The sequence below is a fragment of the Oryza brachyantha genome, chromosome 11 (genome assembly GCF_000231095.2).
Source record: "Oryza brachyantha chromosome 11, ObraRS2, whole genome shotgun sequence".
In the NCBI taxonomy this organism is placed as follows: Eukaryota; Viridiplantae; Streptophyta; class Magnoliopsida; order Poales; family Poaceae; genus Oryza; species Oryza brachyantha.
The window spans coordinates 17,354,350-17,372,453 of record NC_023173.2 but is presented as its reverse complement, the minus strand read 5'-3'; the positions used below and the strand labels follow the sequence as shown (position 1 = coordinate 17,372,453).

Sequence of the window (18,104 nt, the reverse complement as noted above, 5' to 3'; positions counted from 1 at the left end):
AACCATATTATATGTATGCATAGATATACCAAGATAATCTAAACGAGAAGATGATTATAACTCTTTGTTAGTCTTTATGTCGTAGTTACGTTTTATATTACGAGACAGAGGGAATAACTACGAATGCACCTAGCCTCTACAGTTGACTGCATAATGAGCATTCTACTTGTCACAATATTATATTTTCAGGATATACTCTGCTGTGTACAAACTGGCAGCCTTCAAACTCTATTTTAAGGAATGGCCGAAGCTGTGATAGTTTTAGCTGCGCAGAAGATTGGTGTTGCCCTAGGGAAGGAGGCAATCAACCAAGCCGCTTCATATTTCGAAACATATGTTACCCAGCTGACAGATCTTCAAGGAAGAATGGCTCGCATCAGGACAGAACTCAGAGTGATGCATGAATATCTTTCCGGGATTGATGTCCGCAGTCACAACAAGAAGACGTATGAAGTCTGGGTGGAGGAGGTGAGAATGCAAGTGCATAGAATAGAGGACATTGTGGATGACTACTTGCACCTAATTGGTCACAAACATGACACTGGATGGTGTAGCTCTCTTAAGAAAAGATTCAAGAGACCAAATATCTTGCTTTCTTTAAACAGGATAGTGTCATCAATTAAAGAAGCAGAGACCAATCTGGATCATTTGTTCAAGACCAAAGACCGATGGGTTTCGGTGCCAAATGAGGGGGATACTAGTGGTGAGAACTCAAGCTACATTGTTGAGAGGTCCCGACATCTCGCAGACATTTCACGTTCCCTCCATGAAGACGATCTTGTCGGGGTGGATGGAAACATAAATTTACTCCATAGGTGGATCACAACCGGTGGAGAAGTACCCAGCCCTGGGGCAGGCCAATCCCAAGACACCCAGACGAACCCCAGGCCACCAGACGGCCAACCCTGGCCTAGTGGCAGATGATGATATGAGACGCAAGGTGATAATGTTGCATGGCGGTGGGATGGGAGGACTCGGTAAGACAGCTTTGGCGGCAAATGTGTACAACAAAGAGAAAGCCAACTTTGAATGTTACGCCTGGGTCTCTATCTCTCAAGCATATACCATGATGGATGTACTAAAACGTTTGAACACTGAACTTTACAGCAGAGAAGCTAAGAACAGTAGTGTTTCGGATAACATTGATGACCTCGGTCATCGACTGGAGGGATTTCTTAACGACCGCAAGTATTTGATTGTCTTCGATGATGTTTGGGAACCAGCAACTGTGGATGAGTTGTTAAGAGCACTTGTTCCGAATGACCGGGGTAGCAGAGTTCTTATGACAACACGCATACATGGTGTGGCTCACCATGCTTTATCTGACATGAGGATAGAAATACAGCCTCTATCACCTGACGATTCATTGATGCTCTTCCAGAAGACAGCTTTTCCAAGAGAAGATAACACTATCCCTGCAGAACTGACAACACTAGTAGATGAATTAGTTGGAAAGTGCAAAGGGATACCTCTTGCGATTGTCTCTGTTGGCAGGCTCCTTCGTGATAATACAGAAGCGGAATTCAGGCGCATACATAACCAGCTCGACTGGGAGCTAAACAACAACCGAAATACACAAGACGTCCGAAATATACTTTACTTGAGCTACATCTACCTTCCGACATATCTGAAAAATTGCTTCCTATATTGTAGTTTGTTTCCAGAGAACTATCATTTTAAAAGAAAAAAGCTTATACGATGGTGGATAGCAGAGGGATTTGTGGAGAAGAGGGGCGGAAGAACAATGGAGAAAGTGGCAGAAGATTATCTCAAAGAGCTGGTTTACTGGAAAATGCTACAGCTTGTTCGAAGTAATTCATTTGACAGGATAAAAATAATCAAAATGCATGGTCTCGTACGTGAATTGGCAGTTGATATGTGCCAAAAAGAGTGCTTTGGTGTTGTATACAATGACAAAGCTATGATACATGGGGAGTCTCCTGGGGAGAAGGACGAACGTCGGATCGTAATACACAGGATAAATTGGGATGTTGATCCAGATAATTTAGGTGCACATGTTACTCAAAAAATTTCAGGTGCACACCACATCCGATCTCTTATTCTCGAGGAGGATAATAGGACGCCACAGGCACGAACTCTGGTACCTGTTGTGGTGAAATGCAGATATGTGTCAGTACTTGAGTTAAGTGGGCTATCCATTGACAATGTTCCAAATGCCATCGGCGATCTGTTTAACCTTCGGCATCTTGGTTTGCGGGGATCTAAGGTGAAGGTCCTCCCAAGTTCTATCGAGAGGCTCTCCAACTTGCTGACGCTGGACCTTACAGGATCAGAATTACAAGAGCTGCCTAGAGGAATTGTTAAGCTAACAAAGCTCAGGCACTTGTTTGCTGAGAAAGTGAGCGACAAATACGGTCGAGACTTGCGGTGTCGCACTGGCGTACGCATCCCCAATGGCATCGGCATGGAGAAGTTGAGAGAACTACAGACGCTGCAAGCGCTGGAATTGCGTAATGAGGGGTCCTTGAGGCACTTGAAAGAGATGAGGCAGATGAGAAGCCTAAGGATAACCGGTGTTAGGGGAAGTTATTGTGAAGCCCTTTGCGTGTCCCTTAGTCAGATGAAAATGTTATCCAACTTAGACATCATAGCAAGTGATAGTGAGGAGTTCCTTCAACTATCGAATAATCTAAACCCACTACCCGCAGACCTTGAGAAGCTATCTTTGCGTGGAAGATTGGCACAACCACACATGCTACTAGGTGCTACTGCTGCAACAACAACAGGGGGTCAGAATCATTTGTGCTCACTGCATCTATCTTGGTCCCGGTTAGAAGACGACCCACTGCTATCCCTCTCTCGGTGGTCGACTCTAACACGGCTAAGTTTTACCAGAGCGTATGTCGGACAACAGCTGGTATTCCTCCAAGGGTGGTTTACCAACCTCAAGAAACTCATTTTAAGAGACATGCCTAATCTGGATCGGCTGGAGATACAACAAGGCACTATGACGAGAATACAAAAAATAGTTCTACAAAACCTCAGCGGCATGGTTCTGGTTCCTCGTGGCATCGAGTATGTTCAGCCCACTCTAAAATCGCTATTATTTCTGGACATCACCCCAGTCTTCTTTGCGGAGTTGCGCAATTGTCGTAGACTAATTCGCGATAGGTGGCAGTACTCACTCATTAGAGGAAACGGACAGTGATCTCTAATGCATGAACGACGGATGTAATATATATTAGAGTAATTTTATAGTTACTGAGAAGAGGTTTTTTACTATAAAATCCTATCCATTCATTGAGCCACATCTAAGGGTTGAGAAGATTTAGTACCTCTAGGTACAGGTTTTCCATGTGGACGGTACCTCATCTCTGCTACATGCGATAAGTGAGTAGAAGGGCAAAAATGTATTTTCGCATTCACTTCAGTATCGTCTCTCGACCTCCAGCATTCACCTTCCTCTAATGGATTTGATCGTCCCCCTCTTTTCTGTGCACAGTATCTACTAAATGACTGTAAAATTGCTCTATATATCGTCGGCTGCGGCTGCTCCATCGCGTTGCCCTAATAACTTCACACGATACCTACAGTTATATTGTGGTTAATTTACAAATGTTACGCTTTGAACGCGTGTGTTGTTTTCAAGTTATATGTTTCGTTTCCTCGCATGTACACGTGCACAGGCTCCTAGCTTGTTAAGAGTCAGATACTTTGTTGTGTCAGGCAGAGACGAGAGTTTGTACACGTAGCGCAGAGTGGTCTCGTTGTGTATGCTTCGGCTCGATTAGCACGAATTCTGTGGACGTGGAATAGCACGGCCTGCTAGTTAGGGTTGAAAACGGATCGAATATGGTCGGAAACTAGCTCTATCATATTCATTTTTATATTTTTTTTCGGAATCGGAAACCCGGATACGGATACGGAAACGGAATCGAATATTATCGAATACAAATACGGAGCGAATATGAATCGAAACGGATACGGTGACGGATATTAATCGGAACATAAAAACCTCTTAAACTATACTTCTCAAATCATAGAATAAATATAAATTGTTATATTTTCTAATATAACTTATCAACATTTCTAAATATAAGCAATTAATAATAGCATAACAAGAAACATCCACAAACTTGCACAATCAGACACAATGGTACAGTGACATAGTCTCACACATTAGATCATTATCACATAAGAGTCACATCACATCATATAGTTTAGAAACTACTTGAACAGTCCAATATTAAGTGGTTTAGATGTAACATGGAGTAATGGGCATAGACACTAAGACACATAGTCCATCACAGACAGTGCTCTTGGAAATATTTCATTACATACATCTTGCAAATTAAATTAACAAACATTTTATTAAACACCCATTGGCACTATGTAGTCATCATCTTCAACATAGTCCATTTCAATATCACCATCACCATCTTGCTCATCATTTTGTTCCGTGGCCTGTAAATAAAAATTTGATCAATTATTAGTGGAAGTATAAAAGACAGTGAAAGAATTGTATAACTTTTTAGTGCTAGAAGCACAAACCATGGCCAGCAAGGTAGCAAAAGATCGCTCAAGGTTCTCCATGTCCAACTCATTGATGATAGAACCAACCACATTTCCACCTAAGTATTCACATTCACATATATTCTTAGAAGAAAAGAATAACACAATCACTTAAAGGTTAAAACAATATAATGATGTACATACAACACATTATTATCTTTTTTTGATGCAGCAGTCCAATCTTTGGTGCAAATCAAAGCTTGCACAATTTCAGGATCTAGACGATTGCGGAATGGATCAACAACACGACCGCCAGTACTAAATGTTGATTCTAAAGCAACAGTTGACACTTGAATAGACAAAACATCACGAGCAAGTCGAGAAAGAACATGAAGCTCATGTTGCTTGAGTGACCACCAATGCAAAATATTGAATGTTTTGTCTTTTGTATCCCATTCCACTAATGGTTGTTCTTGGTACACTTGCAACTCAGTTTTAGTGGATTTTCCAGAGGCAGTGCGGCGACACAAGTAGTTCACAACATCTTCATCAAGATCATCATCACTCTCCATATTCTTATCCTCATTGATTAAAGAATCCTTCTGCAAATTTGTAACCAATGCATTCTTTGAAGTTGATGCACTAAACTCATAAGCTTGGAATAGCTGATTAACAACATCCATGAATTTTTTAATTTCTTGTGGAGCATATGTCTCACCATAAATCTTTTCTGCATAATAGGTTACTAGATTTGTCTTGAACCTTGGATCAAGAAAGCAAGCTACAGAAATAGCCATATTGGACTTCTCCCAATATTTATCATACTTGGCCTTCATTTTAAAGCCCATGGCTGCTATAGTTGGATCAGAGCTAGTGCACCAATCAGCTATTGCAAGCTTAATTTGGCAGAATTTAGTAAAAAACAGATTTGCTATTAGATATGTAGCGCCAGAGAAGATCAAAGTAGCATCATAAAATCTTTTTAAACATGTGCACAATGATTTTGCCATAGTCCAATTACTAGCTGTTGGGACACAATGCAAATATTTGCTTCTATGACGAAGAAAAAGTCTATCAAAAATTGATCTATAGTGAAGAGCTTGTTTTAACATGAGATAAGTTGAGTTCCACCTTGTTGGTACATCCAAAGAGAGACCATAGCTAGCATCTAAACCATCACATTCTGAGGCACACTTCATCAATTCTTCCCACTGCAATGTGGAGTTCTTCACAATTGAAATTGTGTTTCTAATATTTGAAACAGTTGGTGCAATTTGCTTCAAACCATCTTGAGCAGCAAGATTGAAAATATGATTCAAGCATCTCACATAAAAAAAGGCCCCATCACAGATCAAGGGTGATATCTTGTTAAGCTTTAGTACTAGACCCTTAGCACATACATCATTGGCTGATGCATTGTCCAAAGTAAGTGCAAGCAATTTTCTATCAAGGTTCCAATCCAGTATACTATCATAAAATTCCTTGCATAAGTTCTTCCCTGAATGACGGCCCTCTACATGCATAAACTTCACAATTCTCTTTTGCATGCACCAATTATCATCTATCCAATGCACAATTATGCAGATATAACCTTTATTTTGATTTGAGGTCCACATGTCCATGGTTGTACTAAAACGACATGAAAGTGTTTTGAAGTACTCATATAATTTCTTCTTTTCCTCTAGAAACATGTTCAATATATCTTTCCTAACAGTTATACGACTTCTGATTGGAAAACTAGGGCGCAAGGACTTGATAAAATCCACAAAGTACTCATGCTCAACAATATTAAAGGGATATTCATGCATAATGATTGCCAAACAAAATTTCTTTAAGCTGACAGCTTCATCATACCTATAAGTCTCAACAGATGTAGTTCCACTGCCACTATCACTCTTTTTCAGATCTAAAAGCTGCTGGCCATTTTTGATTTGGTGCTTGCTGGCCAAGTGATTCCAAAATACCGTTGTGCCCCTATTGGTCTCCCGACGTGATTTATAACTACACTTCTTACACTTAGCCCAAAGTGACATAACCTCTGTTCCATTATCTCCTCTTATCTTCTCCTCATACTTGTCAAAGTACTCCCAAACCTTTGAGCTGCACTTCTTGTTTTTTTTGAAGGAGGGCCCTCTGTGATCTCATCGGTGGTATTTTGTGTCAAATCAACATCGACTCTTGTTGTTGTTGTAAGAGCAATTGCATCACGCACTTGTGGGTTGGCAGCAGCTTCTTGTGTTGGTTGAGATGGTGTTGGCAATGGTGCTACACTTGTACTGCATAAGCTGAAGCTACTGCTACTTACATTAGAGGAATTCATCACAAATCTACAACATAACACATGCACAAAACAAAAATAAATCAATGAGGAGCTCCACAAATCAGTTTTTAGAAGTACATAGTTCGCACCAATAATACAGTGATAATATGAAAAAAAAAGGAGCCTTAGTATGACTTCCACTGGTCTGAACCAACGGTAAATTATAATTCTCTATCACTTAAAATATTTAATCTTCTTTCTTGCAAATAAAAATACATATGAAACCTAGCTGCTTGCAAGCGGGGAGAGCCGGCGTGGTCCGACGACGGGCAACGGCGCAGCTCGATCCAGCGAGGGCGGCGACGCAGCTCGCGCAGATCGATCCATCAAGGCCTCAAGGGCAACGGGGTGCCGTGATCTCTGCTGTCCGATCCGGTGAGGGGCAGCGGCGCAGCACGAATCGGTGAGGGGTGGCGGCGCAGCAAGATTCGGCGAGGGGCTGCGGCGCTAGTTGGCGAGGCGACGTCGTCGTCGGCGACGGCGGCGGTGGAGGCGATGCGGTGGCGGCGGTAGCAGCCTGAGGCTGAGGAGGCAATCAGGCAACTACTGCATCGTGGATTTTGGTGTGGTACTGTGGTGCACTGGTGCATTTGTGAGGTGAGTTAGGGTTAGTAGTTGGGCCAGGTCAGGCCACCAGGCAGTTGGGCTTATTTTTAGTTGGGTTACAATCCGGATATCCGCATAATAATTTCGGATATTATCCGACCGTTATCCGATTCCGACGGATATTACTCGTACTGTACTCGTTTCCATATCCGAAAAAAATATCCGAATTCGATTCCGAATCCGAAAATATCCGGAACTATCCGACCGAATTCCGTTCGTATCCGAAATTGCTCCGGTCGGTCGGAAAATATCCGAACCAGTTTCAACCCTACTGCTACTGCTAGTGTCGCTGCTAATTTAGACGGGGCATTTTGTTTTATTTGTACTGTGTTGTTTACTACATATAAAGTAATATAAAGTAATAAGAAAAAACAGAAAAGGCTGCGGACGTTGAGCAGCACACAATCAGGTTCTTTCCTCTCCCGCATTTTGCTTGGACGGTGAATGCACAGTGTTTAATTTTAGGGTTTTTTTTAAAAAAATATCTTAAGATATCAAGAAATTTTTATAAATTTTTTATACCTCAAGGTACCACATCTTTTATACTAGAGCTTTTATACCATCCTTGAAAAAGTAACTTAAGGTACCAAGAATTTTAGCACAAATTTTTGGTATCTCAAGGTACCATACTTTTTACATTAAAAAGAGAGATACCTCAAGGTAATTTTTCAAGGATGATAAAAAAGCCCTTTACACTAAAAAGTGGTACCTTGAGGTATTTTTTGAAGGATGGTAAAAAAACTTTTAAATTTAGGGTTTTCTCAGGATACTGCTGACACAAAATTTATATCAACACCGAATGCATGAGATATCTAATTAACTCTAGTGCAGTTCCTAAATCTTGGGTTTCGAAGCGTGCCAGTCAGTTTGACACTGTAACTAGAAAAAAAATATATAAAAATTGATTATATCTTATAGCAGATTGACCTATAAGCAATGCTCCTTCTATTCTATAATATAAGGGACAACCATCTTGTTTACAAAGAACAAGAAACATTTAATCATGGTACAAACCAACCAATACATGCTATCTTTTTTTTCTTATTATCTTATCAATACGCGTAGCAATGTAATTAATGCACGCCTTATATTTTTGGAACAAAAGAGTAAAGTGATTGCGTTTTATATTTTATAACGGAGGGAGTATAATATAACAATTGACTATGTTATCGACATGAAAGCAATATGTATGTCCGAGCTGGCAATGGTCATCAGCTAGCAATATGTTTTGTTTTGCTTTTTTTTTTTTGCATATGACAGTTATTATTACTGCACGAGATCCGGCTTCTTCGGCCAAAAATCGAGAAGTAGTCGAGTGTCAAAAATGGAGTTCCAAGGCAGTAAACACTGTTGATGTAAATCCTACGTGCACTAAGAACTTCTTGGGCCACAAAGCCAGGATGAAGCATCTGAAACCTGCTACACTTCAAGCACTAATTTTATGACTAGTTTATTTTACATGCCCTGCCTACGTTAAGTAACAAGTAGAAATAAAAGAAACACATTTGTATGAACTGCTGAGGGAAATTTTCCAAAACTGTTCCCCCGCTGTATCAGCATCTCAAGGAAAAATTCTAACATTGAACTTAATCTAACATGATTTTGCTCAACTCAATACCCTCAGGATCTGAGGCATCCATAAGGTCTCTCAGACCAACTCTCAGATCTGGTACTCCCTCTTGCAAGATAGCACATACTGGAAACATTGGAACACCCTGCACTCTCTTCCTCAGTTCTTCATACATTGCATCAGCTCCCTCTTCATCTATTTTGTTTGCAACAATCAATGATGGGCGCTTCGTCAAGCCTTCTTGATAATGCTCTAGCTCCACGATCAAATCCCGCAGTTGCTCCCATGGCGGGACACCCTTACGACCATTGAGCGTGGCTGCCAGATCAAGTACATAAGCCAGAACTTTTGTGCGCTCTATGTGCCTCAAGAAAGCATGGCCAAGGCCACGGTTTTCATGGGCGCCTTTGATCAGACCGGGTATATCAGCCACTTTCACTGAGAAGTAGTCCTCATAGGTTAAGCTACCAACATTGGGCCTTAGGGTGGTGAATGCATAGTCAGCTATCTCTGGGCGAGCCCTAGAGAGAGCGGTCAGCAATGTGCTCTTTCCAGCATTAGGCATACCAACGAGCCCAACATCAGCAATGCTCTTCAGTTCCAAGATAAGATAGGTCTCAGTTCCTGGCTGTCCGGTACTCAAGCTAGCCATCTCCTCTTGCCTATGTGATTTGGACAGCCACATCTCCTTGAGAATACAAGCATTCCCTAGTCCACCTTCTCCTCCTCTTGCTATGATCAACTGCTGCCCAGGCTTCGTCATTTCAGCAACACTATACCGCACCTCTTCTTCCTCCCTCTTTTCCTCCGCTACCTCCTCCTTGTCCAATTTGTCTTCATCCTCCCAAAATTCATCATCCTCCCAGAATTCTTCATCCTCATGATCAGATTGATCATTTTCATCTGTCTCCACCTGTTGTGTACAACTAATACCATCAAAATCTTCAGTGTGCACAAACTCAGTAATGGAATATGTTTCCTTTCCACGATGATTTCTGTTTCCTCTTTCACGTTCATTTGCATCAGAGCTCTTCTTGGAAGAAATCTGTTGATTGGATTGGCTGCTGTCCAGACCTTTCATCATCTTGCTGCCAATATGACTGGAGCTGAATGGTGAGTGTTCAACAGCATCTGGGATGTCCCAGGGATCTAGAGCTCTTGTTGGCTTATTTACAGCAAGAGAAGGTTGCTCTCCTTGGACTAGATGAATAACAGTGCCTACTGGTACCTGAGCAATCTGTAACAAACAATAGAAGCTGAGGTGTCACATGCAGTTTTATTTTAATAGAGAATCACATCTATATACATATACTTGTGGTAACCTTGTCAGAACCTCTTGTCCCAATCTGATTCTTTGAAACTCCATGGCCTCCTCGGCTTGCTTTCTGAAAATAGTATAGTGCACAGGCATCAAGTTAGGCAAGCATGAATTTTGTCCAGACATCTGTCTCAGTGAAATTGCTCCATATCAATTACTCCATAATAACAGTAAATATTTAGGTTCCTGAAATTAGCCCAAACAAATTAGTACTTGATAAAACCCCACCAACAACGGTTGAACAAAAATACTTCCAGAGGAAATTTATGATACTCAGGGCTGGCTAGATAATCTTGGCCAGTCTTTTATTGTAATTGCACTTTACCGTATATTTTATATACAAATGTATATCCAAGCATACACAAGGATCCTTCCTACCCTTTTTTTTTAAGAAAAAAAAGGAAAATCTTTAGGTTCCTGAATAAAAGCAGGTTAGCCCCTTTAAGTTCACCAGGTTCAGCTTCTCCATAATGGTGCAATGCTTTTAGGAAACAATATGATGCTTCCAAACAGAAGGAAGTGAAAAGGTAGGCTTCTCTGGACAAAACAGACAATATGATGGTTTTAAGCATATACCATGTGATGCTGCAAACCACTGAAATCCCAGACAGACCTTGAACACTCAAGAATGACATCGCCACCTCTTCCTCCATTACCTCCTGCATATTGCACAAGGAAGATCTAATCTTGCTCCATTGTTTAACAAATGTGAAAAATAAAATTTTAACTGTCACGTTAGACTAAGCAGCATGAATTATCTTGGTCATCTTAAATGGTAGAAGTTAAAAAATTTTAGGATGCAATCATGTGTTGAAGCCTCACTGACAGAGTGTTACTAAAAGGAAATTCCTCTATAAAGGAAACATGTTAGCACCATGTGCAGTAGGGAAGACTTTAGTTAGTGCTCACCATCAGGCTTGCCCTGGCGATCTGATCTGGAGCGCCGAAGACTGATGCAGCCATTGCCGCCATCACCACCCTTGGCACGCAAATGGAACCTATCCACCATGCCCCTTGCCTGCAAATTTCAGTATGGATGGTTTTTACTTTATTCCTTCTGATGCCATGGACCTCTGAAAAACCCAAAGAATGGGTGGCTTCCATTATATTCCGTTTGTCAAGCCTTAGTATAATGCAATATTTCCCACAAGTCTAGATGGACGACTAAATATTTCTCTGGAAATAAGAGCATCTGCATACCGTATGGTATCTGTGCAAGGAAGTGCTCTAGTAATTCTGACAAAAGGGCAACTTTGTTATGAGAATTTGTTTAGCGGGTAACATGATATATGGTGTGGTTTTCTATTATGCTGTTGCCTTGGATACTGTTCAGCTGTTGCTGTAGATAATCTGTTCAGTCCGTTTGCACCCTATTGCAAATCTTAGTGCCATTCTTGATGTTTTTCTCACAAATTCACAGCTCACAAATCTGTATCCGTTTAAGTGCAGCACATACTGAAATACTTCATACAAATTCACAGCTCACCATCTAAAACTCTGAAGGCAATACGAGTATTTTATTAGCGCTGCCCTCAAAAGAAAGAAAGAAAGCGCAATCACCTGAACCAATTCCTGAAAAAGGCCGGGACTTGCTGCATATGTACCATGACAGCACAGAGCCTAGCCTAGAGATAAGAGGTTGCAGAATGGTAGAATACCTGCAAAGGCGCCATCTTTGCCTTCCTGCCCTCAGGCGCCGCGGTGGCGTAGTAGCATTCGATCCCGCTAGCAGGCCACGCGGCCAGAGGGTTGAGAGGTGAGATGCGGCGAAGGAGAGCATGCTGTCGCCTCCACATCTTTTTGTTGTTTCCGTGAAACTGAAGCAGCGCAGACTGTTTAATTGGTGATCCCCAGTGAGAGCGGCACAGGTGAACTGAGGAGAGACGCCGGCGTGGAGGGACAGGGGGAGAGCCGGAGAGGTGGAGAAGACGAGCAGCGGCGGCGCATCTCATTCTGGAATCTGGAGGAGAGGAGGAAGGAAGACAAGTTTCCAGGCCTTGGGCCGGTGCTGCGTTCTATTCTAAAGCCCACGGGCTTTTCACTCTCAATGGGCTCTAGCCCACAGGAATTGAAAAGCAAGAAGAGGCAGAAAACAAATGAAAAAAATAAAAATGGGAAACATATAAGAAAATAGCATTTTTATGGTTAGATTCGCAGAGGAAAAGGAAAAGGGGCTCCCTCAATAATCCCTTCCTTGCCTAACAATCTCACTCAAGTACATCAAAAGAAAAAGCTAACGAAGGATGGACGAAGCGGAAGTGTCAAGCTAAGCACAGGCAGATTAGGAAGCCAAGGCAGGGATAATTTCATCTTTCTAGCTAGCTGCTCATACAAATACAAGCGCTGCACTATTGCAATGTTCGATCATCCACCTCGATCGACCAACTTCATCCATTGATAATCCGGAGTGAGGTCGATCAAATGGCCATCGTCCTGGATGCCTTCGCGTCCTACGTCGGCGACCTGCTCAACCAGGTGGCCGACGACGAGCTCACCCTCCTGCTCGGCGTCTCCGGCGAGATAGCCAATCTGGAGGACAGGCTACGCAGCCTCAACGACTACCTCGCCGATGCCGAGCGCCGGCGCATCACTGACCAGAGCGTGCAGGGCTGGGTCAGGAAGCTCAAGGACGCCATGTACGACGCCACCGACATCCTCGACCTCTGCCACCTCAAGGCCATGCAGCGCGGCGGCCCGGTCGCCGACGTTGGCTGCCTCGACTCGCTGCTCTTCTGCCTCCGCAATCCGCTCTTCGCCCACGACATCGGCAGCCGCATCAAGGCGCTCAATGCCAGGCTCGACGCCATCTGCAAGTCCGCCTCTGCATTTAGCTTCCTCAAGCTGGAGGCCTACGAGGACATGGCGGCGCCCCGGCGGTCCAGCGCCGCGGACCCCCGCAAGACTGACCCGGTGCTGGAGCGGTCGGCCGTGGTCGGAGAGAAGATCGAGGAGGACACCAGGGCGCTGGTGAAGAGGCTCACCAACGGCAAGAAGCAGAGCGCTGATAAGGCTATGATCGAGGTGGTTGCCGTGGTGGGCACCGGCGGGATCGGCAAGACGACGCTGGCGAAGAAGGTGTTCAACGACGAGGGCATCCAGGAGGCGTTCGACAAGAAGATATGGCTGAGCGTGACGCAGGACGTGAACGAGGTGGAGCTCCTGAGGACGGCCATCAAGTCCGCGGGGGGCACCGGCGGCGGCACTCGAGACAGCAACAAGTCCCTGCTTGTGCCGGCGCTCGTCGACGCCATTAGGGACAAGAGGTTCTTGCTAGTGCTCGACGACGTGTGGAGCGACAGAGGATGGAACGGCTTGCTCAAGGCACCCTTCAGCCATGGCGCCGCCGGCAGTCGCGTCCTCCTCACCACCCGGCATGAGACCGTCGCCCGAGGGATGCAAGCTACGCACCCCTTCCACCATGTCGACGCGTTGTGCCCTGAAGACGCCTGGTCACTGCTCAAGAAACAGGTTAATTATCTCTTCATTGTTATACTGTTTCGAGTTAAATTTGATTTAGTATACAACTCTGTGAGTTATTCCTATTTCCTTTCATGCAATTATGTTTTTTAGAGCAATTTTACGGTCTTTTGAGTAAATACTGAGAGGTACCAAAATTTTAGTGTAAAATTTGGTATTACCTTCTCAAAGATAGTAAAATTGCTCTTTTTAAATTAAAAGTTTAATTTAATATACAACTCTTCTTAGGATCTACTCCCTCCGTCCCAACACAAAGCAATCTTTCGGTTTCCATGTCCATCATTTGACCATACATCTTTAAGAAATTAAGAAAAATTAGTTACTCGTAAAGTATTATTCATGATTTATCATCTAATAAAAACAAAAATATTAATCATAATTTTTTTAATAAGACGAAGAGTCAAACATTATAGTTAAAAAGTGAAATATTGGTTTGTTTTGGGACGAAAGGAGTATATATACAATTGGACTCTATACAATTATTGCTCCCACAAAAAGTTGTTTTTATTCCTAATAGGTCTAATAACCCGGTTGCTAGAGCATCATATATAAACTCTCAAACCCTAGCTTTTTCTCTCCTCCTCCCTCCACTGATCCACTCACGCCACCCCTCGCGTGCTCATCGGTCGTCGCCGCAGCGGCCGCTACCCTCGGCTCCATGCTCATTACCACGTTGGTCGTCACCTCCACGCTGCACAACGTCTACCTACAGGCCCTGGTCAAGGATGGGGACCCGACAGAGTCGGGGTTATTCTTAACCAACCCGGCCAGGACACATCCCGTTGCCAACCCTACTGTCAAGTAACTACAATTAACACCATAAAGCCAAGGATGCCTTAGATAAATCTGGTGCCTTCAACAATATATGGTAGTATTAGATTTTATCTCGTTGGTGCCTTTTGTATGCTCCAAGTTCTTTCTGCTATGCTTTAATTAGTTGCTTCATGGCCTGATTTTCCTCGCTCTAGAATAAAGAAATAGAAAAGAAATGTTGGGATGGATAGTTGTATTTTTCCCATGGTTTGTCCATGATATTTGCTAGCGTAGGAAATATTACCAAGTATTTCCTATGACCCAATCCTATAATTTGAACTATGATACAGTGAATCCTTCAGTTTTTCCCATGTTTTCCTCTATTCCGAATTAGCCCTCTTTACAACTTACAAAATTTATTAATAGAGTGGTCGAAAGTTATTTTCATGATACTATCACATTTTACAAAGTTTGTAGTGTCCCCTGTAATTTCTCGCAACAACCTACGGGTATCATCTAGTTACTATACTTTTCACAAACAATATAAAGAGATTGTCATGGATTGAAAATATAATAATTCTACATTAATTAATGCATGTGTGTCCAGGTAGTATTAGGTCAGATGGAGGAGCTTGAGATCGATGACACGCTGAAGGACCTTGGAATGGAGATAGCTGACAAATGTGGTGGATTACCTCTTGCTATCAAAGTAATCGGAGGACTCTTGTGCAAGAAGGAGAAACAGCGAGCTGATTGGGAGAAAGTTTTGCGTGATTCTATATGGTCAGAGCCTCAAATGCCTGATGACCTAAACTATGCTATATACTTGAGCTACCAAGATTTGCATCCATGTTTGAAGCAGTGCTTTCTGCATTACTCCCTCCTTCCAAAAAATGTAGAGTTTTTCATTGACACTGTTGTTAGCATGTGGATAAGTGAAGGATTTCTTCATGGGGAAACTGATGATTTAGAACAATTAGGAGAAGAGTGCTATAAAGAGTTAATTTATAGGAACTTAATAGAGCCAGATACAGATTATGCTGGAGACTGGGTTAGCAGCATGCATGATGTCGTTCGCTCATTTGCTCAACATCTTGCTAGAGATGAAGCCCTTGTAGTTTCATCTACAAATGAAAGAGGCAAGGATGCACTTAAATCACACAAATTTCTTAGGTTGTCTATAGAAACCAATTATTTGCAACCAGATGATGAATTTGGTTGGAAACTTATACAAGGGCAGAGATCACTTAGAACACTAATACTAGTTGGTGAGCTCAAGATTAATCATGGGGATTCGTTGGTTAGTCTTTCAAGCCTAAGGACTCTGCACATAGAAAATACCAATTGTACTGCCTCCTTGGTTGAATCATTGCATCAACTCAAGCACTTGAGGTACATCTCCCTAAAATGTGGTGACATAACTAGATTGCCAGAAAACATCGGCAAGATGAGATTCTTGCAGTACCTTGGCCTTGTCTGCGAGAATTTGGAGAGACTTCCTAATAGCATTGTAAAGCTAGGACAGCTGAGGTATCTTGACCTTAGTGCCACAAGTATAACCAGTATACCTCGGCGATTCTGTGGCCTAACAAGCTTGAGGACTTTATACGGTTTTCCGACCCAAGTAGATGGTGAATGGTGTAGTTTGCAAGAATTAGGGGCCCTTGCTCAACTCCAAGTTCTTGGACTAAGTAACCTAGAGAATGTACCTGCCATCTCATTCGCTGCAAAGGCTAGACTTGGTGACAAGTCGCACCTTAGCTACTTGATATTGCAATGCACCAGTATACTTGGTGAAGATGGGTTGGTAGAAGATGAAGGCGTCTCTGAGGAAGAACATCAGCGAATCGAGGAGGTATTGGATGAGCTTACCCCACCGCTCTGCTTAGAGAACATTGAGCTCATTGGCTATTTTGGAGATCGGCTACCAAGGTGGATGATGTCAGGAGCAGCAAGTGCATATGAGAGGTTGTCGATTGTGATAATGGAGGACCTGGCTTGCTGCACCCAACTCCCTGATGGCCTATGCTCGCTCCCATCTTTGCAATACTTTCAGGTCAATCGAGCCCCTGCAATCAAGCGTGTCGGCTCTGAATTCATGATGATGCAACCATCATTGAGCCAACGACGCCATGCCCATGCATTTCCGAGGTTGAAGACAATGAATCTAAGAGACATGGTGGAGTGGGAGGAGTGGGAATGGGAGCAAATGAATAATGTACATGCGATGCCTTCATTGGAGGAGCTTCTGCTCGAAAATTGTAAGCTGAGACGCCTTCCTCCTGGTCTATCCCTGCAAGCAAAGGCTTTGACAAGCATGTACCTATATAACATGCAGCAACTCAACTCAATTGACAGCTTTGCTTCTCTTGTCAAGCTTGAGTTGTATGATAACACCAACCTGGAGAGAGTTGCGTCTCTCCCTAGGTTGCAGAAACTTGAGATCGTCCGCTGCCCAAAGATAAGGGCATTGGAGGAGCTACCTGAGCTGAACAGGTTGGAGTTGCAGGACTTAGACATGCAAGAGTTCCCAGGATACCTACTACAGGGAGTATGCCCAAGAAATTTGGTGCTGGACTGCAACTTAGAGTTGCTCACAGTCATAGCCATGGGAGAATCTGGTCCTGAGTGGGGCAAGTTGAGCCATGTCCAACATGTCAAGGCCTATGCTGATCAAGGAGACAATGAAAGAAAGTGGCATGTATTATACATGAGAGATCCCTACAGCTTTGAGACAAATATTGGCAACGGATCTTCCTCCAATTCTCGAGGTAAACTAGCAAAGTTGCTTCTTCCTAATCTTGTCCTTAATTTATTTATCTATGTTTGTTCCACCTTTGAACTACACGATGTGTCATCCTACTGTTTTCATTTCTCTTAATGGACAGCTATAGAGGATGATGTCGAGTAAGAGCTCAGGGCACCCAAGAGGCAAGTGGCAGACATCCGTCGTAGAAGTCATTGCCACAGACAACAGTCAATACAGGCTATATTTTTACCTATGTTTTTTCACCTTTGAACCACACAATGTGTCATCCTACTGTTTTCATTTCTCTTAATGGACAGCTATGGAGGATGACGAGGAGTAAGAGCTCGGGGCACCCAAGAGGCATGTAGCAGACAAGCGTTGTAGAAGCCATTGCCACAGACAACGGTCAATTAAGGCTATACATTGCCTTTGTCAACCTAGCAGAATATGTGTTAGTCATGCACCTCATCTACTTTGTTGTTAGCAAATCCCCTCGTCTATCATTCATAATGAGCATATAGCTATGTACATGAGATGGGATTGTGATTTTGTGGTTTATATAGTTGACCCTTTTTCTTTAAGTTCATCGATACGGCTAGATATGCTATTAGTCCTTGTAATAGCAATTGAAAGAAACACACACTCCCTTTGATTTTTTTTTATTTGACACGGTTGCTTTTGGATCTACGTTTGACCATTCTACTTATTAAAAAAATTATATATTTATTGATTATTTTGTTATTATTGATTTATTAGTAAAGTAATTTTTAGTATGATTCATAATTTTACATATTTGGGCGATATTTTTGAAATAGACAAAAGATCAAACGTAAATCTA

The 18,104-nt window shown here is 42.6% G+C and overlaps 3 protein-coding genes across 3 annotated transcripts; 2 read left to right on the top strand and 1 right to left on the bottom strand.

Annotated features, from left to right (window-relative positions):
- Nucleotides 1-240: 240 nt before the first annotated feature.
- LOC102705676 (disease resistance protein RPM1-like) lies at nt 241-3,169 on the top strand. Its single transcript, XM_006663623.1, has 2 exons — nt 241-829; nt 921-3,169. Exons 1-2 carry the CDS (start codon nt 241-243, stop codon nt 3,167-3,169), a joined length of 2,838 nt encoding a protein of 945 aa, XP_006663686.1.
- Nucleotides 3,170-8,827: 5,658 nt separating this feature from the next.
- LOC102703074 (probable GTP-binding protein OBGM, mitochondrial) lies at nt 8,828-12,179 on the bottom strand. The gene is made up of 5 exons (XM_006663067.2): nt 11,946-12,179; nt 11,197-11,305; nt 10,864-10,946; nt 10,292-10,354; nt 8,828-10,206 (listed from the first exon to the last, which is right to left on the bottom strand). The coding sequence occupies exons 1-5, from the start codon at nt 12,081-12,083 to the stop codon at nt 8,986-8,988; spliced, it is 1,614 nt and encodes a 537-aa protein (XP_006663130.1). The 5' UTR covers nt 12,084-12,179; the 3' UTR covers nt 8,828-8,985.
- Nucleotides 12,180-12,708: 529 nt separating this feature from the next.
- Nucleotides 12,709-17,488, top strand: LOC107303373 (probable disease resistance protein At1g58602). The gene is made up of 6 exons (XM_040529106.1): nt 12,709-12,923; nt 13,059-13,788; nt 15,146-15,226; nt 15,380-15,561; nt 15,892-17,288; nt 17,406-17,488. Exons 1-6 carry the CDS (start codon nt 12,709-12,711, stop codon nt 17,426-17,428), a joined length of 2,628 nt encoding a protein of 875 aa, XP_040385040.1. The 3' UTR covers nt 17,429-17,488.
- Nucleotides 17,489-18,104: the final 616 nt, after the last annotated feature.

Coding starts and splice junctions, on each gene's coding strand:
- LOC102705676 (XM_006663623.1), top strand. CDS start 241: ATGGCCGAAGCTGTGATAGTTTTAGCTGCGCAGAAGATTGGTGTTGCC. Junction 830..920: donor CCATAGGTGGATCACAACCG/GTGGAGAAGTAC, acceptor GCCTAGTGGCAG/ATGATGATATGAGACGCAAG.
- LOC102703074 (XM_006663067.2), bottom strand. CDS start 12,083: ATGTGGAGGCGACAGCATGCTCTCCTTCGCCGCATCTCACCTCTCAAC. Junction 11,306..11,945: donor CAAAGATGGCGCCTTTGCAG/GTATTCTACCAT, acceptor TGAAATTTGCAG/GCAAGGGGCATGGTGGATAG. Junction 10,355..10,863: donor GTGGTTTGCAGCATCACATG/GTATATGCTTAA, acceptor TACTATTTTCAG/AAAGCAAGCCGAGGAGGCCA.
- LOC107303373 (XM_040529106.1), top strand. CDS start 12,709: ATGGCCATCGTCCTGGATGCCTTCGCGTCCTACGTCGGCGACCTGCTC. Junction 13,789..15,145: donor TCATTGTTATACTGTTTCGA/GTTAAATTTGAT, acceptor GGTCAGATGGAG/GAGCTTGAGATCGATGACAC. Junction 15,227..15,379: donor GATTACCTCTTGCTATCAAA/GTAATCGGAGGA, acceptor TGTTTGAAGCAG/TGCTTTCTGCATTACTCCCT.